The sequence below is a fragment of the Oncorhynchus tshawytscha genome, unplaced genomic scaffold (genome assembly GCF_018296145.1).
Source record: "Oncorhynchus tshawytscha isolate Ot180627B unplaced genomic scaffold, Otsh_v2.0 Un_contig_1534_pilon_pilon, whole genome shotgun sequence".
NCBI lineage: Eukaryota > Metazoa > Chordata > Actinopteri > Salmoniformes > Salmonidae > Oncorhynchus > Oncorhynchus tshawytscha.
This window is the reverse complement of record NW_024609417.1, coordinates 34,415-62,092: the sequence shown is the minus strand read 5'-3', so window position 1 is coordinate 62,092 and position 27,678 is coordinate 34,415. Positions and strand designations below refer to the sequence as shown.

General features: G+C 45.3%; 1 protein-coding gene across 3 annotated transcripts; it reads left to right on the top strand.

The window, feature by feature from the left end:
* Positions 1-841: 841 nt before the first annotated feature.
* Positions 842-25,212, top strand: slc25a23a (solute carrier family 25 member 23a). Of its 3 annotated transcripts, none has more exons than XM_042315214.1 (11): positions 843-1,969; positions 12,481-12,607; positions 13,587-13,674; positions 16,119-16,230; positions 16,630-16,788; positions 17,623-17,796; positions 19,903-20,016; positions 20,175-20,342; positions 20,728-20,875; positions 21,199-21,355; positions 24,465-25,212. In XM_042315214.1, the coding sequence occupies exons 1-11, from the start codon at positions 1,772-1,774 to the stop codon at positions 24,490-24,492; spliced, it is 1,473 nt and encodes a 490-aa protein (XP_042171148.1). In that variant the 5' UTR covers positions 843-1,771; the 3' UTR covers positions 24,493-25,212. The 3 variants fall into 3 exon arrangements, with proteins under 3 accessions (XP_042171151.1, XP_042171148.1, XP_042171150.1); XM_042315216.1 differs by having other exon boundaries at positions 844-1,969; positions 12,484-12,607; XM_042315217.1 differs by lacking the exon at positions 21,199-21,355 and having other exon boundaries at positions 842-1,969.
* The last annotated feature ends 2,466 nt before the right edge of the window (positions 25,213-27,678 follow it).

Genomic DNA, 27,678 nt, shown 5'->3' with positions numbered 1-27,678 from the left:
TAGGTTTAGGGTTTTGAGTTAGGGGTTAGGAGTTAGGTTTAGGGTTTTGGGTTAGGGGTTAGGAGTTAGGTTTAGGGTTTTGGGTTAGGGGTTAGGAGTTGGGGAAAATAGGATTTGAATAGAAATACATTTTAGGTCCCCATGAGGATAGAACATAACATATGTGTGTGAAAACAAGAGAGTGAAAGAGAGAGAGAGAGAGTGCCAGGTGTGACTAGTTGTAACAGGTATGACTAGTTGTAACAGGTGTAACTAATTGTAACAGGTGTGACTAGTTGTAACAGGTAACTAGTTGTAACAGGTGACTAGTTGTGACAGCTGACTAGTTGTAACAGGTGACTAGTTGTAACAGCTGACTAGTTGTAACATGTGTGACTAGTTGTAACAGGTGACTAGTTGTAACAGGTGTGACTAGTTGGAACATGTGTGACTAGTTGTAACGGGTGACTAGTTGTAATAGGTGTGACTGGTTGTAACAGGTGACTAGTTGTAACATGTGTGACTAGTTGGAACATGTGTGACTGGTTGTAACAGGTGACTAGTTGTAACATGTGTGACTGGTTGTAACAGGTGACTAGTTGTAACATGTGTGACTGGTTGTAACAGGTGACTAGTTGATAAGCCAGATGGTTGGGTGTGTGCTGGACATTTGTCTGAGAAGGCCACTTGACTTTATTTGAGTGTGTGTGCTGCCCGTATCTGTGTGTGTTACTGCAACACAGGGCCATGTTATTGTTGCAAACATGATTTATAAAGGGGCATTCCTGGCATCAGTCCAACAGAGTGATTCATAATGTACTGAAAGAAAACATCATATAGTCTACAACATGTGGTATAGAAAATGTACAATGTCCATCAACTGTAATAGACTCAAGAACTATTACTACGATATTTCAGGATTGTATTACGAGAGCGAGTCCCACCATTAACTACGAGACCGTTTCAACAGTGTTTTTCAATTCACCTTGGGTCTTTGTGTGTGGGGACTGAAATAAATGCGTGTCCCTGGTAGTCTACAGAGGGCTAGGCTACGGCGCAGACTCAAGACAACACATTCCTTCGACGCTTCGCTTTCTCAGTTGACGCGACGGCGACGGTTTCTGACGTGCAGCAAGGATACACTAGCAGCATTGGCCTAGATAATATCTTCTTCGCATGACAGCGACCCGACAGAGACCAACTATTTGCAACGCTGCAAAGTGCGCATTTGCTGTCACATTCTGACGGATCGTAACGTCAGGACGGTGCATTACAAACCACCCGGGGTTGGTGTGCGTCCCAAAAAAAAAACAAGAGGACGACATGTACAGGCCTAATCTTTAAACGTCTCGGGCATATCCGTTACCGAGATGAATTTGACACTGGATTAAGGTTTCGGTTCTGGCAGTTTGCCGCGCTCCGTTCTAAAGCACCGAAAGAAGGAAGGGCTTTCTGTCTTTACTACTATGTTAGGTTACCGTCGCTTCCTGGTTTCTTGACGGATAAATAAACAACTATTTACAACCAATTGCGGTATAAAAACGGGTGTTAAAACTTTGAGATGATGTGTAACATGTATCGCATGACGGCGAATGGGAGCGCGTCGTGAGGTCACCGTTCGATGGTTTTTAATCTGCACATCTGTCTGTCCTTCTCCCGAGTGATTTACTGACTGAGTAGCCTGAATATTACAACAACAACAACACATCTATCCTGATTTGGACATCGGACGCCGATGACTCTATAGGCTATTCCACCGGGATCTAACCGACGCAGCCAACCGTCACCACGCATGGGTCCGCCGGGGGCTCGGATCCCACGGGGCTGGAGGACCCAGGCCCGCTGCCAGGAGGATGGCGACCCGGAGAGGGAGAAGCGATGGGTGGAACTGTTCGACGAACTGGACTTGAACAGTGATGGAGTCATCGATATCCACGAGCTCCGGGTGGGATTGGCGAAACGTGGGCTCTCCCGCCGCGCGGTGGACCGGGTAAGCAGCCAACGAGCCCGGGCAGCAACTCGGCTGTCATTCGGTATACCTTGATGATGATCACGAATTACGTTTTTTTACGTGAAACGTTTGGCTATAGCCTAAACTCACACGGTGGGGTTCCTCCTAGCCATCACCAGCCACTAATTGCATGGTGTGTGTGTGTGTGTGTGTGTGATGTCATTGATGAGGATTCCCCCGTGTATCTGCATCACCCATACTTTTTTTTCACCTCTTCCATATTCTACCCTACTCTGTTCTGTTCTACTCTATTAGACTCCTCTACAGGTCAGACAGTAGTCTGCTGTGGGTAGATTGGATATGTATTTGACTGTATTAGGCTCAGACAAGAGCAGGGCGGTTGAACTTCACAGTATAGGCCTGGGGTGGGCAACTCCACAGTATAGGCCAGGGGTGGGCAACTCCACAGTATAGGCCTGGGGTGGGCAACTCCAGTCCTCTGGGCTGAGTGGTGTCACACCTTTCCACCATCCCCAGCAAACCCCTCCTGAGAGCACCAGGCTATATGAAGATATATAGGTAACCTCCGGAGACCACCAGGCTATATGAAGATAGATAGGTAACCTCCTGAGAGCACCAGGCTATATGAAGATATATAGGTAACCTCCGGAGACCACCAGGCTATGTGAAGATAGATAGGTAACCTCCTGAGAGCACCAGGCTATATGAAGATAGATAGGTAACCTCCTGAGAGTCCTAGATAGGTAACCTCCAGACCACCAGGCTATATGAAGATAGATAGGTAACCTCCTGAGAGTACCAGGCCAGGCTAACCTCCTGATGAAGATAGATAGGTAACCTCCTGAGAGCACCAGGCTATATGAAGATATAGGAGCACCAGGCTATATGAAGTGTAACCTCCTGAGACCACCAGGCTATATGAAGGATAGGTAACCTCCTGAGAGCACCAGGCTATATGAAGATAGATAGCAACCTCCTGAGAGCACAGGCTATATGAAGATAGATAGGTAACCTCCTGAGAGCACCAGGCTATATGAAGATGGGCAAGATAGTATAGGTAACCTCCTGCAAGAGCACCAGGCTTCAGGGATATAAAACTGTGGGCAACAGGCTGAAGATAGATAGGGCAACCCACTGAGAGCACCAGGCCTATATGAAGATAGATAGGTAACCTCCTGGGGATGGGCTAAATACAACTCCACCTGGATAGGCCTGGGAAGATAGATAGGTAACCTCCTGATAGCACCAGGCTGGAAGATAGATAGTCTAGAGTCCTCTGGGCTGAGACCACCAGGCCACCATCCCCAGAAACATAGCTGGTAAAACTCCTGAGACAAGGCTATATGAAGATAGATCTGTACCCCTCATGACTGACTCACCAGGCTATTGAAGATGATATTGTGTTACTTTGAGACCATTATTTACAACTGAGATATTTGGTTAACCTCCTGTTCTTGAACCAGGCTATATGAAGATAGATAAATGTCTACACTTGTTGTATTCTGCTCCTGTGACAAATAAAGCTGATATGAATGATTTTTGGAGTCAGGTGTGTCAAAGCTGGGGGCATCATGAAGAACCCATCAGGGCAGCATTCAAACTGCCGAGATCCCTGGTAAGGCAAAAACCAGGCTTTGTGCTTTCATGCCAAACATGTGAAACAATGACATAGGTAACCTCCTGAGACCACCAGGCTATATGAAGATAGATAGGTAACCTCCTGAGACCACCAGGCTATATGAAGATAGATAGGTAACCTCCTGAGACCACCAGGCTATATGAAGATAGATAGGTAACCTCCTGAGACCACCAGGCTATATGAAGATAGATAGGTAACCTCCTGAGACCACCAGGCTATATGAAGATAGATAGGTAACCTCCTGAGACCACCAGGCTATATGAAGATAGATAGGTAACCTCCTGAGACCACCAGGCTATATGAAGATAGATAGGTAACCTCCTGAGCTGAATCATCTCACTGAACAGATCAATAACTGATCAATGATCACCATTATTGATGAATTGGAATGTGAAGCAACTACATCTGACCTCTGGCTGAACTCTGACTGCGATGGGATGTAGGTCTTTATGTAGTGGTGTCTCTTTATGTAGTGGTATCTCAATGTAGTGGTGTCTCTCTTTATGTAGTGGTGTCTCAATGTAGTGGTGTCTCTCTTTATGTAGTGGTGTCTCAATGTAGTGGTGTCTCTCTTTATGTAGTGGTGTCTCTATGTAGTGGTGTCTCTCTTTATGTAGTGGTGTCTCTCTATAGGTAGTGGTGTCTCTTTATGTAGTAGTGTCTCTCTTTATGTAGTGGTGTCTCTATGTAGTGGTGTCTATCTTTATGAAGTGGGGTCTCTATGTAGTGGTGTCTCTCTTTATGTAGTGGTCTCTCTCTATAGGTCGTGGTGTCTCTCTATAGGTAGTGGTGTCTCTCTTTATGTAGTGGTGTCTCTCTTTATGTAGTGTTGTGGTGTCTCTCTTTATGTAGTGTTGTGGTGTCTCTCTTTATGTAGTGTTGTCTCTCTTTATGTAGTGGTGTCTCTCTTTATGTAGTGTTGTGGTGTCTCTTTTTATGTAGTGGTGTCTCTCTTTATGTAGTGTTGTGGTGTCTCTCTTTATGTAGTGTTGTGGTGTCTCTCTTTATGTAGTGTTGTGGTCTCTCTCCTTTATGTAGTGTTGTGGTCTCTCTCTTTATGTAACAGTCTTGTGGTGTCTCTCTTTATGTATGTTGTGGTGTCTCTCTTTATGTAGTGTTGTGGTCTCAAGGACTTTATGTAGTGTTGTGGTGTCTCTCTTTATGTAAAGTGTTGTGGTCTCTCTCTTACCTGTAGTGTTGTGGTGTCTCTCTTTATGTAACCAAAATACAAGTGGTGTCTCTCTCTTATGTAGTGTTGTGTGTGTCTCTCAGGTTATGTAGTGTAGTGGGTCTCTCTTTATGTAGTGTTGTGAAACAGTCTCTCTTTCATGTAGTGTTGTGTCTCTCTTTATGTAGTGTTGTGTGTCTCTCTTTATGTAAACTGTTGTGGTGTCTCTCTTTATGTAGTGTTGTGTTGTCTCTCTTTTATGTAGTGTTGGGTGTCTCTCTTTGACGATGTAGTGTTGTGGTGTCTCTCTTGCTATGTGTGTAAATAAAAATGTAGAAATCTACAACACATATTACAGTGGTGTCTCTCTTTATGTAGTGTTGTCTCTCTTTATGTAGTGGTGTCCTCTTTATGTAGTGTTGTGTGTCTCTTTTATGTAGTGTTGTGGTGTCTCTCTTTATGTGGTGTTGTGGTGTCTCTTTCTGTAGTGTTGTCTCTCTTTATGTGGTGTTGTCTCTCTTTATGTATGTGCATGTCTCTCTTTATGTAGTGTTGTCTCTTTTATGTTCTTTATGTAGTGGTGTCTCTTTATGTAGTGTTGTCTCTTTATGTAGTGGTGTCTTCTGTTGTGGTGTCTCTTTATGTAGTGTTGTCTTCTTTATGTGTGTGTTGTCTCTCTTTATGTAGTGTTGTGGTCTCTCTTTATGTAGTGGTGTCTCTCTTTATGTAGTGTTGTCTCTCTTTATGTAGTGGTGTCTCTCTTTATGTGGTGTTGTCTCTCTTTTATGTAGTGTTGTCTCTCTTTATGTCACTCTCTTTATGTGGTGTGGTGTCTCTCTTTATGTTGTGGTGTCTCTCTTTATGTAGTGTTGTGGTGTCTCTCTTTATGTAGTGTTGTGTCTCTCTTTATATAGTGTAGTGGTCTCTCTTTATGTAGTGGTCTCTCTCTTTATAGGTAGTGGTGTCTCTCTATGTAGTGTAGTGGTGTCTCTCTTTATGTAGTGGTGTCTCTCTTTATGTAGTGTTGTGGTGTCTCTCTTTATGTAGTGGTGGTCTCTCTTTATGTAGTGTTGTGTGTCTCTTTATGTAGTGTTGTGGTGTCTCTCTTTATGTAGTGTTGTGTCTCTCTTTATGTAGTGTTGTGGTGTCTCTTTTTATGTAGTGGTGTCTCTCTTTAGGTAGTGGTGTCTCTCTTTATGTAGTGTAGTGGTGTCTCTCTTTATGTAGTGTTGTGGTGTCTCTTTTATGTAGTGGTGTCTCTCTTTATGTAGTGTTGTGGTGTCTCTCTTTATGTAGTGTTGTGGTGTCTCTCTTTTTGTAGTGTTGTGGTGTCTCTTTTATGTGTGTTGTGTCTCTCTTTATGTAGTGTTGTGGTAGTGGTGTCTCTCTTTATGTAGTGTGTCTCTCTTTATGTAGTGTTGTGTCTCTCTTTATGTAGTGTTGTGGTGTCTCTCTTTATGTAGTGGTCTCTCTCTTGGTAGTGGTGTCTCTCTATAGGTAGTGGTGTCTCTCTTTATGTAGTGTGTCTCTCTATAGGTAGTGGTGTCTCTCTTTATGTAGTGTTGTGTGTCTCTCTTTATGTAGTGTTGTGGTGTCTCTCTTTATGTAGTGTTGTGGTGTCTCTCTTTATGTAGTGTTGTCTCTCTTTATGTAGTGGTGTCTCTTTATAGATGTGGTGTCTCTCTATAGGTAGTGGTGTCTCTCTTTATGTAGTGGTGTCTCTCTTTATGTAGTGGTGTCTCTCTTTATGTAGTGTTGTGTTGTCTCTCTTTATGTAGTGTTGTCTCTCTTTATGTAGTGTTGTCTCTCTTTATGTAGTGTTGTGGTGTCTCTCTTTATGTAGTGTTGTGGTGTCTCTCTTTATGTGGTGTTGTGGTGTCTCTCTCGTTGTGATGTGTGTTAAATATAAAATGTAGAAATATATGTATTACAGCACTTTAAATGAGAAGTCGGATCCTCAGCCAGTTCATTAAATTAAGTCTACTAAATCACCATTCTGTTGGAGAGTTATAGGGCATTGTTTTGTGTTTGATTGTGTTACTGTTGACTTTGTTATACACACACGCACGCACGCACATGCACACACACACACACACACACACACACACACACACACACACACACACACACACACACACACACACACACACAGACACACACACACACCTCCGCTATCAGTTTCTGGCTGTTTTTCTTGGCAGAAAGAGTGTAGCAGACAAACACACAGTGGTGTTCTGTCTGTGTTCACGTGAGTCGGTGAGAGTACACATTCCCTATTTTAGTTCAAGGAGAGAGTTGGTAAGCCGAGAAAGCATTTAACCTTTCCCACTCACGCTATCTCTTTTCTCTGTCTCTCTCTCTCCCATGCTTTCTCTCTCTCCCCCATGCTTTCTCTCTCTCTCCCTTTTCTTTCTCTCTCTCTCCCCATGCTTTCTCTCTCTCTCCCCTTGCTTTCTCTCTCTCTCCCCCATGCTTTCTTTCTCTCTCTCCCCTTGCTTTCTCTCTATCTCCCCATGCTTTCTCTCTCTCCCCTTGCTTTCTCTCTATCTCTCCCATGCTTTCTCTCTCTCTGCTTTCTCTCTCTCTCCCATGCTTTCTCTCTCTCTCCCCTTCTTTCTCTCTCTGTCTTTTCTCTGTCTCTCTCTCTCTCTCCCCTTGCTTTCTCTCTCTCTGTCTTTTCTCTGTCTCTCTCTCTCTCCCCTTGCTTTCTCTCTATCTCTCCCATGCTTTCTCTCTCTCTCCCCTTGCTTTCTCTCTCTGTGCTTTCTCTCTCTCTCCCCATGCTTTCTCTCTCTCTCCCCTTGCTTTCTCTCTCTGTCCCATGCTTTCTCTCTCTCTCCCCATCTTTCTCTCTCTCTCCCCTTGCTTTCTCTCTCTCCCCATGCTTTCTCTCTCTCTCCCCATGCTTTTCTCTCTCTCCCCTTGCTTTCTCTCTCTCCCTTGCTTTCTCTCTATCTCCCCATGCTTTCTCTCTCTCTCCCCTTGCTTTCTCTCTATCTCTCTGCTTTCTCTCTCTCTCCCCATGCTTTCTCTCTATCTCTCCCATGCTTTCTCTCTCTCTCCCCATGCTTTCCCTCTTCCCCTTGCTTTCTCTCTCTCTCCCCATGCTTTCTCTCTCTCCCCTTGCTTTCTCTCTCTCTCCCCATGCTTTCTCTCTGTCTTTTCACTCTCTGATCTCTACTTTGCTTTCTCTCTCTGTCTTTTCTCTGTCTTCTCTCTCTCCCATGCTTCTCATCTATCTCCCAATGAACTAATGCTCTCTCTCTCTCTATCTCTCTCTTAAAAATCTCTGTCTCTCTATTAAAATCTCTAACCATTGCTTTCATCTTACTCCCCATGCTTGCTCTCTCTACTCTGTCTCTCTCTCCCCTTGCTTACTCTCTCTAACTATTCCTATCTCTCTCCCCTTGCTTTCTCTCTTTCTGTCTTTCTCTCTCTATCTCTCTCTTACTCATCATCTATCTCTCTCTCTCTCTTCTCTTTCTATTACTCCCCTTGTTTTCTCTTCTCTCTCCCCATGCTTGTTCTCTCTCTCTGTCTCTCTCTCTCTCCCTTGCTTTCTAACTCTTACATATCTATTACATCTCTAACATATTACTCTCTCTCTTTCTCTCTCCCTCTCTCTCTCCCCTTGCTTTCTCTCTCTATTACTATTAACTGGCGTTGTGTCACGACTGATCACTACTGAATTCCTCCTGATCCTATTAGTTTCCCACATGAACCCTTTTGAATTACTTGGAAACGGACCCATTTACTACTGTTTGTCTATTCAAAATCACTATGGAGGTCATGTTGTTTCACATGTGTCACTACTTGGCCAGCGAACATGTTATTTCCTCTAGTTTCTAACTGGAGTTACATCATCAAACAAGACATAATGAGCTTCTACAGATAATAGCATTTAAAAATAACATGAATTACATATTATATTACATATTACATATCACATTACATATTACATTACATATTACATATTACATATTACATATTACATAACATATTACATATTACATTACATATTACATACATATTACATTTACATATTACATATTATAACATATTACATATTACATTACATATTACATATTACATAACATATTACATATTACATATACATATTACATAACATTATTACACATTACATATTACATATTATATTACATATTATATTACATATTACATATACATATATACATATTACATACATATTACATTACATTACATATTACATACATTACATATTATATTACATATTACATTACATATTACATATTACATATTACATTACATATTACATTACATATTACATATTACATATTACATTACATATTACATATTACAATACATATTACATTACATATTACATTACATATTATATTACATTACATATTACATTATTACATATTATATTACATATTACATTACATATTACATTACATATTATATATACATATTACAATACATATTACATTACATATTACATTACATATTATATTACATATTACATATACATATTATATTACATATTACATTACATATTACATTACATATTATATTACATATTACATTACATTACATATTACATTACATATTACATATTACATATACATATTACATATACATATTACATTACATATTATATTACATTACATATTACATTACATTACATATTATATATACATATTACATATACATATTACATTACATTACATTACATATTATATTACATATTACATTACATATTACATTACATATTATATTACATATTACAATACATATTACATTACATATTACATTACATATTATATTACATATTACATTACATATTACATTACATATTATATTACATTACATATTACATTACATTACATATTACATTACATATTATATTACATTACATATTACATTACATTACATATTATATTACATTACATATTACATTACATTACATATTACATTACATATTATATTACATTACATATTATATTACATTACATATTACATTACATTACATATTATATTACATATTACATTACATATTACATTACATATTATATTACATATTATATTACATATTATATTACATATTACATTACATATTATATTACATATTACATTACATATTACATAATATTATTAATTAGATGGATTGGGCGTAAGGCCCTGCGATAGACTAGTGTCCTGTCCAGGGGTGTACTGGTACATCAAGCTGCCTCACCCTACAGAAACAGGAGATAGACTAGTGTCCTGTCCAGGGGGTGTACTGGTACATCAAGCTGCCTCACCCTACAGAAACAGGAGATAGACTAGTGTCCTGTCCAGGGGGTGTACTGGTACATCATTCTGCCTCACCCTAGTGTACTATATAGGAGGAATGGTCTCTGGTCTAGAGTAGTGTACTATATAGGAGGAATGGTCTCTGGTCTAGAGTAGTGTACTATATAGGAGGAATGGTCTCTGGTCTAGAGTGGTCTCTGGTCTAGTGTACTATATAGGAGGAATGGTCTTTGGTCTAGAGTAGTGTACTATATAGGAGGAATGGTCTCTGGTCTAGAGTAGTGTACTATAGGAGGAATGGTCTCTGGTCTAGAGTAGTACTGTATAGGAGGAATGGTCTCTGGTCTAGAGTAGTGTACTATATAGGAGGAATGGTCTCTGGTCTAGAGTAGTGTACTATATAGGAGGAATGGTCTCTGGTCTAGAGTAGTGTACTATATAGGAGGAATGGTCTCTGGTCTAGAGTAGTGTACTATATAGGAGGAATGGTCTCTGGTCTAGAGTAGTGTACTATATAGGAGGAATGGTCTCTGGTCTAGAGTAGTGTACTATATAGGAGGAATGGTCTCTGGTCTAGAGTAGTGTACTATATAGGAGGAATGGTCTCTGGTCTAGAGTAGTGTACTATATAGGAGGAATGGTCTCTGGTCTAGAGTAGTGTACTATATAGGAGGAATGGTCTCTGGTCTAGAAGTAGTGTACTATATAGGAGGAATGGTCTCTGGTCTAGAGTAGTGTACTATATAGGAGGAATGGTCTCTGGTCTAGAGTAGTGTACTATATAGGAGGAATGGTCTCTGGTCTAGTGTAGTGTACTATATAGGAGGAATGGTCTCTGGTCTAGAGTAGTGTACTATATTGGGTACCATTTGGAATGTATGGAATGTCAATATGTCTGTGATGTAATGTGACTGACCCAGGATTGACCTGGTTTGTAACTGTGTTTCTCAGGTTGTCTGTCAGTTTCAGTGTATTGATTTTGCTTCTTGTCTTTGCATCCGGCCGGCTTTGTATCTTCTTCCCCCCTTTCACCTCTACATTAACATTCCATCCACCACTTCCTCCTGTTCTTAATTCACCTCTACATTAACATTCCATCCACCACTTCCTCCTGTTCTTAATTCACCTCCACATTAACATTCCATCCATCACTTCCTTCTGTTCTTAATTCACCTCCACATTAACATTCCATCCATCACTTCCTTCTGTTCTTAATTCACCTCCACATTAACATTCCATCCATCACTTCCTTCTGTTCTTAATTCACCTCCACATTAACATTCCATCCATCACTTCCTTCTGTTCTTAATTCACCTCCACATTAACATTCCATCCATCACTTCCTCCTGTTCTTAATTCACCTCCACATTAACATTCCATCCATCACTTCCTCCTGTTCTTAACCATGTTGGCAACTCTTCTACCTGCTCTCCATCTCCTCCTCCCCCACCTCTCCTCTCTCTCCTCACCCCACATCTCTCCATCTCTCCATCTCCTCCTCCCCCACCTCTCCTCTCTCCCTCACCCCACATCTCTCCATCTCTCCTCCCCCACCTCTCCCCTCTCCCTCGCCCCACATCTCTCCATCTCTCCATCTCCTCCTCCCCCACCTGTCCTCTCTCGCTCCTCACCCCACATCTCTCCATCTCCTCCTCCCCCACCTCTCCTCTCTCTCCTCACCCCACATCTCTCCATCTCTCCATCTCCTCCTCACCCACCTGTCCTCTCTCGCTCCTCACCCCACATCTCTCCATCTCCTCCTCCCCCACCTCTCCTCTCTCTCTCCTCGCCCCACATCTCTCCATCTCCTCTTTCCCCAACTCTCCTCTCTCTCTCTCTCTCCTCACCCCACATCTCTCCATCTCCTCCTCCCCCACCTCTCCTCTCTCTCCTCACCCCACATCTCTCCATCTCTCCATCTCCTCCTCCCCCACCTGTCCTCTCTCGCTCCTCACCCCACATCTCTCCATCTCCTCCTCCCCCCACCTCTCCTCTCTCTCTCCTCGCCCCACATCTCTCCATCTCCTCTTTCCCCAACTCTCCTCTCTCTCTCTCTCCTCACCCCACATCTCTCCATCTCCTCCTCCCCCACCTCTCCTCTCTCTCCTCACCCCACATCTCTCCATCTCTCCATCTCCTCCTCCCCCCACCTGTCCTCTCTCGCTCCTCACCCCACATCTCTCCATCTCCTCCTCCCCCCACCTCTCCTCTCTCTCTCCTCGCCCCACATCTCTCCATCTCTTCTTCCCCCAACTCTCCTCTCTCTCTCTCTCCTCGCCCCACATCTCTCCATTCCCTCTCCACCCTTCCACCCTGTGCCCACCCACCACCTTTCCACTCCCCATCTCTTCAACCCCACCACCTCCTCCCTTTTCCACCCCCCTCTCCACCACCACCTCTGCCCCTACACCGCTCCTCCACCCCCCTTCTGTGCCCCCTCCCCAGCAGATTGTCAAGGAGGGGGACAGCAACAATGATGGAGAGTTGGACTTCCAGGAGTTCAGGCAGTACCTCCGCTCCCACGAGGAAGAGCTCCGACTCATGTTCCTCAGCCTGGACCGCAACAACGACGGTTTGTAAAGATAAATATGAACCCGTCTTAGGTACGGGCTCCAGAATCACAGTGAGCTAAATGGACATCCTCTGTAGTTGTTTAACTAAAATACGCAGACGTGTGCAGACCCACATTTTGTAACTTGATACAAATATACAATATAGCCAATTTTACAAAGCTCACTGGGTTCCTGTGTTGCGTACGTACGTAAGGTATGTGAATAAAATACACACTGAAAAACACAATCAAAACACACACAATCAAATACACACACAATCAAATACACACACAATCAAATACACACACAATCAAATACACACACAGTCAAATACACACACAATCAAATACACACACAATCAAATACACACACAATCAAATACACACACAGTCAAATACACACACAATCAAATACACACACAATCAAATACACACACAATCAAAACACACACAGTCAAATACACACACAATCAAATACACACACAATCAAAACACACACAGTCAAATACACACACAATCAAATACACACACAATCAAATACACACACAATCAAAACACACACAGTCAAATACACACACAATCAAATACACACACAATCAAATACACACACAATCAAAACACACACAGTCAAATACACACACAATCAAATACACACACAGTCAAATACACACACAATCAAATACACACACAATCAAATACACACACAATCATACACACACAATCAAATACACACACAATCAAATACACACACAGTCAAATACACACACAATCAAATACACACACAGTCAAATACACACACAATCAAATACACACACAATCAAATACACACACAATCAAATACACACAATCAAAACACACACAGTCAAATACACACACAATCAAATACACACACAATCAAATACACACACAATCAAAACACACACAGTCAAATACACACACAATCAAATACACACACAGTCAAATACACACACCAACTCTGACGTGGATACTGTGTTTGCAGGTGAGATAGATGTATCAGAGATTCAGCAGTCCCTTCAAACTCTGGGAATAGCTGTGAGTCTGAAGGAGGCTGCCACGATCATGAAGAGGTCTGTACAATCTACTCTACTCTATATCTACGCGATAATGATACAGTCTACTCTGGTTATATTTATGCTGTAATCTAGTATGAATTGTAGAATGGCTTTGTATTCTACAATTGGAGTTGTCGGACAACTATACTTTTATGTTTGTGAGTGTGCATGATTATTACTGTGTGTGTGTGTGTGTGTTCGTCCATGCATGTGTGTGTGTGTTCGTCCATGCATGTGTGGGTGAGTGTCCATCTGTGGGTGTGTGTTTGCGTCGGTCCATGCAAGTGTATGTGTATGTCTTCTAGGGTTGTCTTGGTCGACCGAGAGTCGTCCTGTTCTTTTGACCAATCGATTGGTTGAAATGTTGAAACTTATTTTTTCCATATATAGACAGACTGGTTGAAATGTGTTTGAATAAATGTGTGTTTGAATGTGTGTTTGAATAAAACCAACTACATGTTGCACTGAGCTTGTCTGATGCTTTAAGCACACTGTTTGGACTAAATAATTAAGATGCACAAATGACTGAGGAAAGAGCCCGATGGTCACACTGTGTTGAAGTGTCTGTGTGACTGGTGCACGTTGTCTCTCTCTCCTCCCTACTGCAGAGAAAAGGCACAACAGCACAGCAGAGTTTATTGTCTGTCTGTGCTGAAGCTGTGACGTCATTTCAGACGTTTAGTTTCTTACTGGTTTCTGACTGAAAAGTTCTGTTAACGAAATAATCTAATTTGTTCAGGAACAACATTCCCTATTCCCTCAACCCTTGTTCCTATTAGGAACAACTTTCCCTAATCCCTCAACCCTTGTTCCTATTAGGAACAACATTCCCTAATCCCTCAACCCTTGTTCCTATTAGGAACAACATTCCCTAATCCCTCAACCCTTGTTCCTATTAGGAACAACATTCCCTAATCCCTCAACCCTTGTTCCTATTAGGAACAACATTCCCTAATCCCTCAACCCTTGTTCCTATTAGGAACAACAGTCCCTAATCCCTCAACCCTTGTTCCTATTAGGAACAACATTCCCTAATCCCTCAACCCTTGTTCCTATTAGGAACAACATTCCCTAATCCCTCAACCCTTGCTTTCTTTACATGAAACATGTACGCATCGCATGCATGTGACCAATAGGACCTGACCTATAGCCTATCATAATCACATCAATAAATTGGTTATAACGAACTCCAAACACAGTAACACGTGACAGCAAAATGGATGCGGAGGACGTGAAAATGAAGCTGGAAGCGGTCTAATGTTTACTGGTTGCTCAGGCGGGAAAGAGGAAGTCAGATCTGTGGAAGACATTTGACTTAGTTGTGGAGACTACAGGAGATCCAAGAAAAAGGAAGGTTTAGGAGCGAGAGCTGTGTGTTAGAGCTGTGTGTTAGAGCTGTGTGTTAGAGCTGTGTGTTAGAGCTGTGTGTTAGAGCTGTGTGTTAGAGCTGTGTGTTAGAGCTGTGTGTTAGAGCTGTGTGACAAACAGGTGCTGTTAGATTACAATATATTTTGTTCTGCCTGTTTGGAACAGTGTAAACAACACTAAATAACGTATAAGTAATACCAGTCTGTTCTAACGGAAAACATTTGTAAAGCCTTTATTACAGCATAGCAAAGATTAAAAACAGACGAATCTGTGAAATTACTTTATCCATCACTTTGCCGTTGCATGAGGCTTGGTGCTCATGGAATCAGTAGGCTGTTAAACAAACACTCAAACAGGGGACAGAAGCAGGATCTGACTTATTTCTGTAGAGATGTATATGGATGATTTATAAAGCCTGGGACATTTAACAGTTAGGCTATTGATTATAGATCTAGTTAAATAGTTTCCTCTCTCCTCAATTTTCTTAGACAATTAGGCTCAAGGCAAAAGGGCGGTTTCCTCGTCTCTGCTGCTGCCTCGGCCACATTGTTCTCAATCCCAATATGCTGGTTAACTTGTTGTCAGGGAAAGGTGCCAATTCTACGGCTCACTGAAGATGATGTTTCAGAACCGCGGACAGCGACCGTATCCAACGCGGGAGAAAGAGCATTTGTTATGAAATAATATTCGATTTATTATTGTTGCACCATTATTTTAACATAATATAACCATTTTCAATTTCAGTATCACATGTCTTAGAGTGATGGACTGTGCCACCCCCATGGCCTCCACAATGGATTAGTCCACTGAGACAGGAGCCAATCAGATGGTGTCTTGTACAAAAACAAGATATACTAATGTGCTACTGCTGGACTAAATTAACGTCGGTCGACCAACAGCCTGTCAACCCGAACAATCCACCAGTCCACTAAAGGGGGTCAGCCCTAGTGTGTCCGTCCGTGTGTGTGTCCGTCTGTGTGTGTGTCCGTCTGTGTGTGTGTGTGTGTCCGTCCATCCGTGTGTGTGTCCGTCCGTGCGTGTGTGTGTGTGTGTGTCGTGCTATGTGTAACATTCTCTCTGTCTCTGGTCAGTATTGACAGGGATGGTAACATGACCATCGACTGGGATGAGTGGCGAGATCACTTCCTGTTCAACCCCATACACAGTCTGGAAGACATCTCTCGCTACTGGAAACACTCTCATGTGAGTCACGCACACACACACACACACACACACACACACACACACACACACACACACACACACACACACACACACACACACACACACAGAGGAAACCCAGCAGAGATGTAGCCTGGATACCAGTCTGACAACTTTGTTGTTTAGTAAACCTAAGTCGAATGTCAAATGACTCTCCCTCCATCCTCTCCTCTCCCTTTCGCTCCTCCCCCTCCATCCCTACCTCTCCCTCCTCCCCCTCCATCCCCACCTCTCCCCCTCCATCCCTACCTCCCTCCTCCCCTGTCCCTCCTCCCCCTCCATCCCTACATCTCCCTCCTCCCCCTCCATCCCTACCTTTTCCTTCTCCCCCTACCTGTTTCCCCTTCCCCCTTCCTCATTCCCCCCTCTCTCTGTGTCTAGATGCTGGACATAGGAGACAACCTGACCTGTCCTGATGAGTTCTCCGAGCAGGAGAAGAAGTCAGGGTTCGTCTGGAGACAGCTGATGGCTGGAGCTATGGCAGGATCAGTCTCCCGGACCGGCACCGCCCCACTGGACCGCCTTAAAGTCTTCCTGCAGGTGAGGAGAAGAGAAGTGAAGAGAGGACAGAAGAGGAGAACAGGAATTTGGGGAGAGGAGAGAAAAGGAGAATGGAGGGTAGGAGTCTAGAGGAGAGGAAAGGAGAGGAGAGGAAAAGAGAGGAGAGGGTAGGAGAGGAGAGGAAGGTAGAGTTGAGTAGAGGGAAGGGGAGGAGACTAGAGGAAAGGAGAGGGGAGGGGGAGACTAGAGGAGAGGAGAGGAGAGGGAGGAGAGGGGAGGAGAGGAGAGGAGAGGAGAGGAGAGGAGAGGAGGAGAGAGGAGAGGAGAGGAGAGGAGGGAGAGGAGGAGAGGAGAGGAGGAGGGAGAGGGGAGGGGGAGGAGAGGAGGACTAGAGAGGGAGGAGACTAGAGGAGAAGGGAGGAGAGGAGAGGAAGGGAGAGTTGAGTAGAGGGAAGGGGAGGAGTCTAGAGGAAAGGAGAGGAGAGGAGGAGAGGAGAGGAGATGAAGGTGGTTGGTGAAATGAAGTTGCCCCTACACACTGGTCTAAGTTCAGCTTCACATGCCTCCTCTAAGGTTGAGGTTAGGATAGGGGGAAGGTAAACTGTTCCTAGATCTGGTCCTGAGGTGGAGATGTGTATTCAGCTCCACCTGGTGGGGATGTGAAGTATCACCACTGAAAGATTCTAACTACAGAGTGGTTATCTAACTTGTGTACTGTACATCATGTGTTCACTCTGGGCTCGTAAGATTAAATGACATGATCGACTAGTCAGGTCTGAATAAGAGTGTCTAGAGGGTGTGTCCAAAGCAGTGTACTAAAGAGGATGTCATTTAGGACACCCCTCCTGATACACTGTGTCTGTGTCCCCCCAGGTGCATGGCTCGACCCCGGGGAACCCTGCAGGGGCCCTTGGGGTGGGGAACATGATCAGTGGGCTGAGGGCCATGGTGAAGGAGGGAGGATTCAGTTCCCTGTGGAGGGGCAACGGGGTCAACGTCATGAAGATCGCCCCCGAGACCGCCATCAAGTTCTGGGCCTACGAACAGGTGGAGTACTACATACTACACCATACTACACTAGATCGCCTCCGAGACCGCCATCAAGTTCTGGGCCTACGAACAGGTGGAGTGGAGCGGGACTGGGAGCCACAGACAACTAGACTACACTACACTACACTACACTACACTACACTACACTACACTACACTACACTACACCATACTATACTATACTACACTACACTACACCATACTATACTATACTACACTACACTACACCATACTATACTACACTACACTACTCTACACTACACTACACCATACTATACTACACTACACTACACCATACTATACTACACTACACTACTCTACACTACACTACACACTGCTCTACACTATACTATACTACACTACTCTACACTACACCATACTATACTACACTACACTACTCACCATACACTACACTACACCATACTACACTACACCATACTACACTACACTACTCTACACTACACTACACCATACTATACTACACTACACTACACTACACCATACTATACTACACTACACTACTCTACACTACACTACACACTACATACTATACCACTACTATACTACACTACACCATACACCATACTATACACACTACACTACATACACCACACTACACTACACTACTATACTACACTACACTACTCTACACTACACTACACCACACTATACACCATACACTACACTACACACTACTATACTACACTACTCTACACTACACTACACACTACACTACACCACACTACACTACACACTACACACTACACTACACCAAACACACCACACTACACTACACCACACTACACCACACCACACCACACTACACTACACACACTACACTACACCACACCACACTACAACTACACTACACTACACCACACCACACTACACTACACTACACCACACCACACAGACAACTACACTACACTACACCACACTACACTACACTACACCACACTACACTACACCACACTACACAACACTACACTACACCACACTACACAACACTACACTACACCACACTACACTACACTACTTCACTACACTACTCTACACTACACTACTCTACACTACACACTACACTACTCTACACTATACCACACTACACTACACCACACTACACTACACCACACTACACTACTACACTACACTACACTACACCACACAACACCACACTACACCACACCACACCACACCACACCACACTACACTACACTACACTACACCACCATACTATACCACACTACACTACACTACACCACACCACACTACACCATACTATACCAAACTACACCACACTACACTACACTATACCACACCACACTACACCATACTATACCACACTACACTACACTACACTACACTACACCACACTACACTACACCATACTATACCACACTACACTACACACCACACTACACTACACCTACACCACTACACTACACTACACTACACCATACTACACTACACTACACCACACTACACCACACACCACTACACTACACTACACCACACTACACTACACCACACTACACTAAACTACACCACACTACACTACACCACACAACACCACACTACACTACACCACACCACACCACACTACACTACACTACACTACACCACACTACACCACACCACACCACACCACACTACACTACACTACACCACACTACACCACACTACACTACACTACACCACACTACACCACACTACACTACACTACACCACACTGCACCACACTACACTACACCACACTACACCACACTACACTACACCACACTACACTACACCACACCACACTACACTACACTACACTACACCACACCATCCTGTTCCTGATCTTTCTGACATCTGTCACATCATCATCCACTGCTGTCTCTCTGACTCTCTGTCTCTGTCTCTCCCTCTCTCTGTCTCTCTCTCTCTCCCTCTCTCTGTCTCTCCCTCTCTCTGTCTCTGTCTCTCTGTCTCTCCCTCTGTCTGTCTCTCTGTCTCTCCCTCTGTCTGTCTCTCCCTCTCTCTGTCTCTCTCTCTCTGTCTCTCCCTCTCTCTCTCTGTCTCTCTCTGTCTCTCTCTCCCTCTGTCTCTCTCTCTCTCTCTCTAGATTAAGAGATGGATGCGTGGCAGTAAGGAGAGGGGACCTCTGAGGGTTCATGAGAGGTTTGTAGCTGGGTCGTTAGCAGGAGCTACCGCTCAGACAGCCATCTACCCTATGGAGGTTAGAGCACACACACTCACACTCAAAAATACACATAAACACACACACTAAAATAATGTACACGCACACACACACACACACACACACACACACACACACACACACAAACAAACTCCCTCTCTCCTTCCCCCTACAAACTCCCCCCCTCCCTCCCTCAGGTCCTGAAGACTCGTCTGACCCTGGGGAAGACAGGCCAGTACACCAGTGTGTTAGACTGTGCCAGACAGATCTTCCACAGGGAGGGCATCATGGCCTTCTATAAAGGATATGTACCCAACATCATAGGCATCATACCCTACGCTGGCATTGACCTCGCCGTCTACGAGGTGTGTGTGGGGGAATGGGGGAGGGTGTGTGGGGGGAATGGGGGAGGGTGTGTATGGGGGGAATGGGGGAGGGTGTGTGTGAGAGGGGAATGGGGGAGGGTGTGTGTGTGGGGGAATATATCACTGATGTATGTCTCTCTCTCTCACCCTCTCTCTTCCCTCCCTCTCTCTCTACCCTCTCACTCACCCTCTCTCTCTCTCTCCCTCCCTCTCTCTCTCTCTCTCTCTCTCCCCCTCTCTCCCCAACTCTCTCCCCATCTCTCTCTACACTCTCTCTCCCCCTCTCTCTCCCCCCTCTTTCTCCCTCTCTCTCTCCCCTCTCTCCCCTCTCTCCCCTCTCTCTCTCTCCCTCTCTCTCTCCCTCTCTCTCTCTCCCCTCTCCCAGACTATGAAGAATGCGTGGCTAGCGAGGCACACAGATTCAGCAGACCCAGGTGTTGTGGTGTTGGTGGGGTGTGGAACCATGTCCAGTACCTGTGGTCAGCTAGCCAGTTACCCTCTGGCTCTGGTCAGAACACGCATGCAGGCACAGGGTGAGACAGGGGGAGGTGGGGGGGGCAGGGCTGTGTGAGAGAGGGAGGTAGGGGGCAGGGCTTGGGTGTGTGAGAGGGGGGAGGTGGGGGGGGCAAGGCTTGGGTATGTGAGAGGGGGAGGTGGGAGGGGCAGGGCTGTGTGAGAGGGGGAGGTGGGGGGCAGGGCTTTGTGAGAGGGGGAGGTGGGGTCGCAGGGCCGTGGGTGTGTGAGATAAACTACATTTATCTACCTGTCACTTTTCCCCATGTGTGCATCCGCTCTCTCTTCTCTTCTCTCCCTCCCTCCTCCTCCTCCCTTTCCTCTTCCTCCTCTCCTCCTCCAGCCTCTGTGAAGGGTGGCCCTCAGCTCTCCATGCTAGGTCTGTTCCAGAACATTGTGACCCAAGAGGGCGTGGCTGGCCTCTACCGCGGCATCGCCCCCAACTTCCTGAAAGTCATCCCCGCCGTCAGCATCTCCTACGTAGTCTATGAACACATGAGGAAAGTCCTGGGGGTGGACACAGGGTGGAGATGCAGATGAGGGAGGAGGGGGGGGTGGAGAGATGCAGATGAGGAAGGAGGGGGTGGAGAGATGCAGATGAGGAAGGAGGGGGGTGGAGAGATACAGATGAGGAAGGAGGGGGTGGAGAGATGCAGATGAGGAAGGAGGGGGTGGGAGAGATGCAGATGAGGGAGGAGGGGGTGGAGAGATGCAGATGAGGGAGGAGGGGGGGGTGGAGGAGAGATACAGATGAGGAAGGAGGGGGTGGAGAGATGCAGATGAGGGAAGGGGGGTGGAGAGATGCAGATGAGGAAGGAAGGGGGGTGGAGAGATGCAGATGAGGAAGGAGGAGGTGGGTGGAGAGATGCAGATGAGGGAGGAGGGGGATGGAGAGATACAGATGAGGAAGGAGGAGGGGGTGGAGAGATACAGATGAGGAATGAGGGGGGGTGGAGAGATACAGATGAGGAAGGAGGGGGGGTGGAGAGATGCAGATGAGGAAGGAGGGGGTGGAGAGATGCAGATGAGGGAGGAGGGGGTGGAGAGATGCAGATGAGGAAGGAAGGGGGTGGAGAGATGCAGATGAGGAAGGAGGAGGTGGGTGGAGAGATGCAGATGAGGGAGGAGGGGGTGGAGAGATGCAGATGAGGAAGGGGGGGGGTGCAGATGAGGAAGGAGATGCAGATGAGGAAGGAGGGGGTGGAGAGATGCAGATGAGGGAGGAGGGAGGGTGGAGAGATGCAGATGAGGAAGAGGGGGTGGAGAGATGCAGATGAGGAAGGGGGATGGAGAGATACAGATGAGGAAGGAGGAGGGGGTGGAGAGATACAGATGAGGAAGCGGGGGGGGTGGAGAGATACAGATAAGGAAGGGGGATGGAGAGATACAGATGAGGAAGGAGGAGGGGGTGGAGAGATACAGATGAGGAAGGAGGGGGGGTGGAGAGATACAGATGAGGAAGGGGGATGGAGAGATGCAGATGAGGGAAGAGGGGGTGGAGAGATGCAGATGAGGAAGGGGGGGGTGGAGGAGATGCAGATGAGGAAGGAGGAGGGGGTGGAGAGATGCAGATGAGGAAGGAGGGGGTGGAGAGATGCAGATGAGGAAGGAGGGGGTGGAGAGATGCAGATGAGGAAGGAGGGGGTGGGAGAGATGCAGATGAGGAAGGGGGGTGGAGAGATGCAGATGAGGGAGGAGGGGGTGGAGAGATGCAGATGAGGAAGGAGGGGGTGGAGAGATGCAGATGAGGAAGGAGGGGGTGGAGAGATGCAGATGAGGAAGGAAGGGGGTGGAGAGATGCAGATGAGGAAGGAGGAGGTGGGTGGAGAGATGCAGATGAGGGAGGAGGGGGGATGGAGAGATACAGATGAGGAAGGAGGAGGGGGTGGAGAGATACAGATGAGGAATGAGGGGGGTGGAGAGATACAGATGAGGAAGGAGGGGGGGTGGAGAGATGCAGATGAGGAAGGAGGGGGTGGAGAGATGCAGATGAGGGAGGAGGGGGTGGAGAGATGCAGATGAGGAAGGAAGGGGGTGGAGAGATGCAGATGAGGAAGGAGGAGGTGGGTGGAGAGATGCAGATGAGGGAGGAGGGGGTGGAGAGATGCAGAGGAAGGGGGGATGAAGGAAGGAGGGGGGATGGATGAGGAAGGAGGGGGTGGAGAGATGCAGATGAGGGAAGGGAGGGTGGAGAGATGCAGATGAGGGAAGAGGGGGTGGAGAGATGCAGATGAGGAAGGGGGATGGAGAGATACAGATGAGGAAGGAGGAGGGGGTGGAGAGATACAGATGAGGAAGCGGGGGGGGTGGAGAGATACAGATGAGGAAGGGGGATGGAGAGATACAGATGAGGAAGGAGGAGGGGGGTGGAGAGATACAGATGAGGAAGGAGGAGGGGGTGGAGAGATACAGATGAGGAAGGGGGATGGAGAGATGCAGATGAGGGAAGGGGGGTGGAGAGATGCAGATGAGGAAGGGGGATGGAGAGATACAGATGAGGAAGGAGGGGGGTGGAGAGATACAGATGAGGAAGGGGGGGTGGAGAGATACAGATGAGGAAGGGGGATGGAGAGATACAGATGAGGAAGGAGGGGGGGTGGAGAGATACAGATGAGGAAGGAGGAGGGGGTGGAGAGATACAGATGAGGAAGGGGGATGGAGAGATACAGATGAGGAAGGAGGGGGGTGGAGAGATACAGATGAGGAAGGGGGATGGAGAGATACAGATGAGGAAGGGGGATGGAGAGATACAGATGAGGAAGGGGGATGGAGAGATACAGATGAGGAAGGAGGAGGGGGTGGAGAGATACAGATGAGGAAGGAGGGTGGGTGGAGAGATACAGATGAGGAAGGAGGGGGGAGATACAGATGAGGAAGGGGGGTGGCGAGACACAGATGAGGAAGGGGAGGGGTGGAGAGATACAGATGAGGAAGGGGGTGGAGAGACACAGATGAGGAAGGAGGGGGTGGAGGAGAGGGGAGAAAGAGAGATATCATAGATGCCTTGGAGAGAATAAGATGAAAGAAGGAGGGAAAGAGAGGGAGGGAGGGAGAGAGATGCTGGAGGGAGGGAGAGAGATGCTGGAGGGAGGGATTGTAGATGCATTTGAGTGGGGGAGAGAATGAGGTGAGAGAAGTAGAGAGAGAGAGGGATGGAGACGAGACAGACCAATGTGTGTGGCAGCTATGGGCTTGTTGCATGACCACACCTAAAGACACAGTGAGAGGAGGCAGAGGGAGGGAACAAAGGAGGGAGAGAGAGAAAGGGAGGAATGAATCAAATAACAGAGAGAGAGAGATCTCAAGTCCTGCACCCAAGTGATGTCTAACCGTGTGGAAGCTTTGTGGTTGCAAGTGTCAACATGGTTTCTACGTTTTACATGGCCTGCGCTGCATGTGGAGGTGTTTCTGGTTTTGAAAACTAGCCGACTAGCTTCTCTACTACTGGGTTGGACTTTTCTCTCTCTGCATTAACAACGGGCGAGGACATGTTTGACAACTAACGGTGCTTCAAGACTTTGACCAAAAACAAAGCCCATTACCATTTCACTACTGACAACGCCTCAAGAGAAGGATCACAATATGACATTTTCCCCCATGAATCTTTAGGTGGAGAATAGAGAAATCTCTGGGATAGGATGACACCATCTCCATGTTGTGTGGTTGGTTGGTCCTGAAGAAGGAAGGGATACGCCACTGGAACCTTGGAACCACCATGACTTCTAGAACTGTTCATATTGGAACCACCAGGACTTCTAGAACTTTTCATATTGGAACCACCAGGACTTCTAGAACTGTTCATATTGGAACCACCAGGACTTCTAGAACTTTTTATATTGGAACCACCAGGACTTCTCGAACTGTTCATATTGGAACCACCAGGACTTCTAGAACTTTTCATATTGGAACCACCAGGACTTCTAGAACTTTTCATATTGGAACCAGGGTGACTTGAGAACTTTTCACAATGAAAGGACCAGTAGCAATCTACCTGCCATGACTCATCATAGGTGGAAGAAGAGGATGAGGAAGAGGAGAAGATGAGGTGTTGAAGTCTTTCTTTCGATGATCTGAAAAGATTGGGATGTGCTTGTGGACACAGGATTTAAATAAACCTCTACCTACGAGAGAATTTTAAATTATAATGCTGTGAGGACATTTTAGACAGCCGGATGAGAAACAAGCACATTAAACCTTGTACTGTATTTAGGGTTGCAAAATTTCAGGAACTTTCCCCAAATTCCTGATTTTCCAGAAATCCAGGTTGGAATTTTTCTTGAATCAGACAGAAATAAGCACAAAATCCATAATCCTCCAACCTGGGAATTTGGGGGAAAATGACTGGATTTTGCAACCCGATATTGAAACTTGAGTTTTTCTGAATCCCAGTTACTGTGGTACGTTTCAACAAAGAGTTTTATCAAGAGTTTTATCAAAGTGCGTAAATAGTTAGAGATGCATGGTTTAATCAAGTACTAAAGCCAATAGAACACAGACACGCGCTGATGTCATCACGATGATGATACGACTCAGAGGTGGTCCCCCTTTTACGTGTGTGTGTGTGTGTGTGTGTGTGTGTGTGTGTGTGTGTGTGTGTGTGTGTGTCAGTGTGTGTGTGTGTGTGTGTGTGTGTGTGTGTGTGTGTGTGTACAGCGAGTAGGTGTGATTTTTGTCTCACAAAAATATGATAAAACTCCAGAATGCCAAATCAACCAAACTGCCAAGACTGTGTTATTCTTCCCTCTTCTGAATAACTTCCATATTACCATCGTGTATTTATTTAGTTGGTTTATGTGTATGAGGTTATATCATAACAAGGACGTCACTATGAGTCCAATGACTTCAATATGAGTCCAATGACTTCAATATGAGTCCAATGACTTCACTATGAGTCCAATAACTTCAATATGAGTCCAATGACTTCACTATGATGACTTCAATATGAGTCCAATGACTTCACTATGAGTCCAATAACTTCAATATGAGTCCAATGACTTCACTATGAGTCCAATGACTTCAATATGAGTCCAAAGACTACAATATGAGTCCAATGACTACGATATGAGTCCAATGACTTCAATATGAGTCCAATGACTACAATATGAGTCCAATGACTTCACTATGAGTCCAATAACTTCAATATGAGTCCAATGACTTCACTATGAGTCCAATGACTTCAATACGAGTCCAATGACTACGATATGAGTCCAATGACTTCGATATGAGTCCATGACTTCGTTATGAGTCCAATGACTGCAATAAGAGTCCAATGACTTCAATATGAGTCCAATGCCGTCACTATGAGTCCAATGACTTCACTATGAGTCCAATGACTTCAATATGAGTCCAGTGACTTCAATATGAGTCCAATGACTTCACTATGAGTCCAATGACTTGGACATGTTGATGATTATTACTTGTGAGGTGATTTATGAGTTGAAGCCTGTGCATGCGGCCCAAATAGCACCCTATTCGGTGCACTAAAAAGTAGTGCACTATTTGTATTACCTTTATTTAACTAGGCAAGTCAGTTAATTAAGAACAAATTCTTATTTTCAATGATGGCCTAGGAGCAGTGGGTTAACTGCCTTGTTCAGGGGCAGAACAACAGATACACACACCATCAGCTCAGGGATTCAAACTTGCAACCTTTAAGTCACTAGTCCAACGCTCTAACCACTAGGCTACCCTGCCGTCTTATATGGGGAATAGGGTGCCATTTGTGCAGCCTACTAGTTGGGGGTTCTGTTCTGAGTATTGTGAATGGGGGGGTCTGTTCTGAGTATTGTGAATGGGGGTTCTGTTCTGAGTATTGTGAATGGGGGTTCTGTTCTGAGTATTGTAAATGGTGGGCTGTTCTGAGTATTGTGAATGGTGGGGTTCTGTTCTGAGTATTGTGAATGGGGGTTCTGTTCTGAGTATTGTGAATGGGGGTTATGTTCTGAGTATTGTGAATGGGGGTTCTGTTCTGAGTATTGTGAATGGGGGTTCTGTTCTGAGTATTGTGAATGGGGGTTCTGTTCTGAGTATTGTGAATGGTGGGGTTCTGTTCTGAGTATTGTGAATGGGGGTTCTGTTCTGAGTATTGTGAATGGTGGGGTTCTGTTCTGAGTATTGTGAATGGGGGTTCTGTTCTGAGTATTGTGAATGGTGGGGTTCTGTTCTGAGTATTGTGAATGGTGGGGTTCTGTTCTGAGTGTTGTGAATGGGGGTTCTGTTCTGAGTATTGTGAATGGGGGGTTATGTTCTGAGTATTGTGAATGGTGGGGTTCTGTTCTGAGTATTGTGAATGGTGGGGTTCTGTTCTGAGTATTGTGAATGGGGGACATATGCCATGCACAAGAGAGCCTTGATCTAAAGTAATGCCATGGTGCTCTTTCATCAGAAGAAAAGTACTGGTAGTTTGAAGTTGCTGTTGGTGTGGTGTCATTATGTATGAAAAAATATATTGTGATATTATTGTTATGTCCCAAATTGCCCAATATTACCTATATAGTGCACTTGTTTAGACCAGAGACCATCCCCCTATATTCTTTTTTTTATTGAACTAGGCAAGTCAGTTCAGAACAAATTATGTTTTTACAGTGACTGCCTACCCCGGCCAAACCCTCTCCTACCCTGGCCAAACCCTCTCCTAACCTGGACAATGCTAGCCAATTGTGCACCGCCCTATGGGACTCCCGATCACAGCCGGTTGTGATACAGCCCGGGATTGAACCAGGGTCTGTAGTTACACCTCTAGCACTGAGATTCGGTGCCTAAGACCCCTGCGCCACTCGGGACCACAAAATATATAGTTACCTACTTTAGACCAGAGACCATT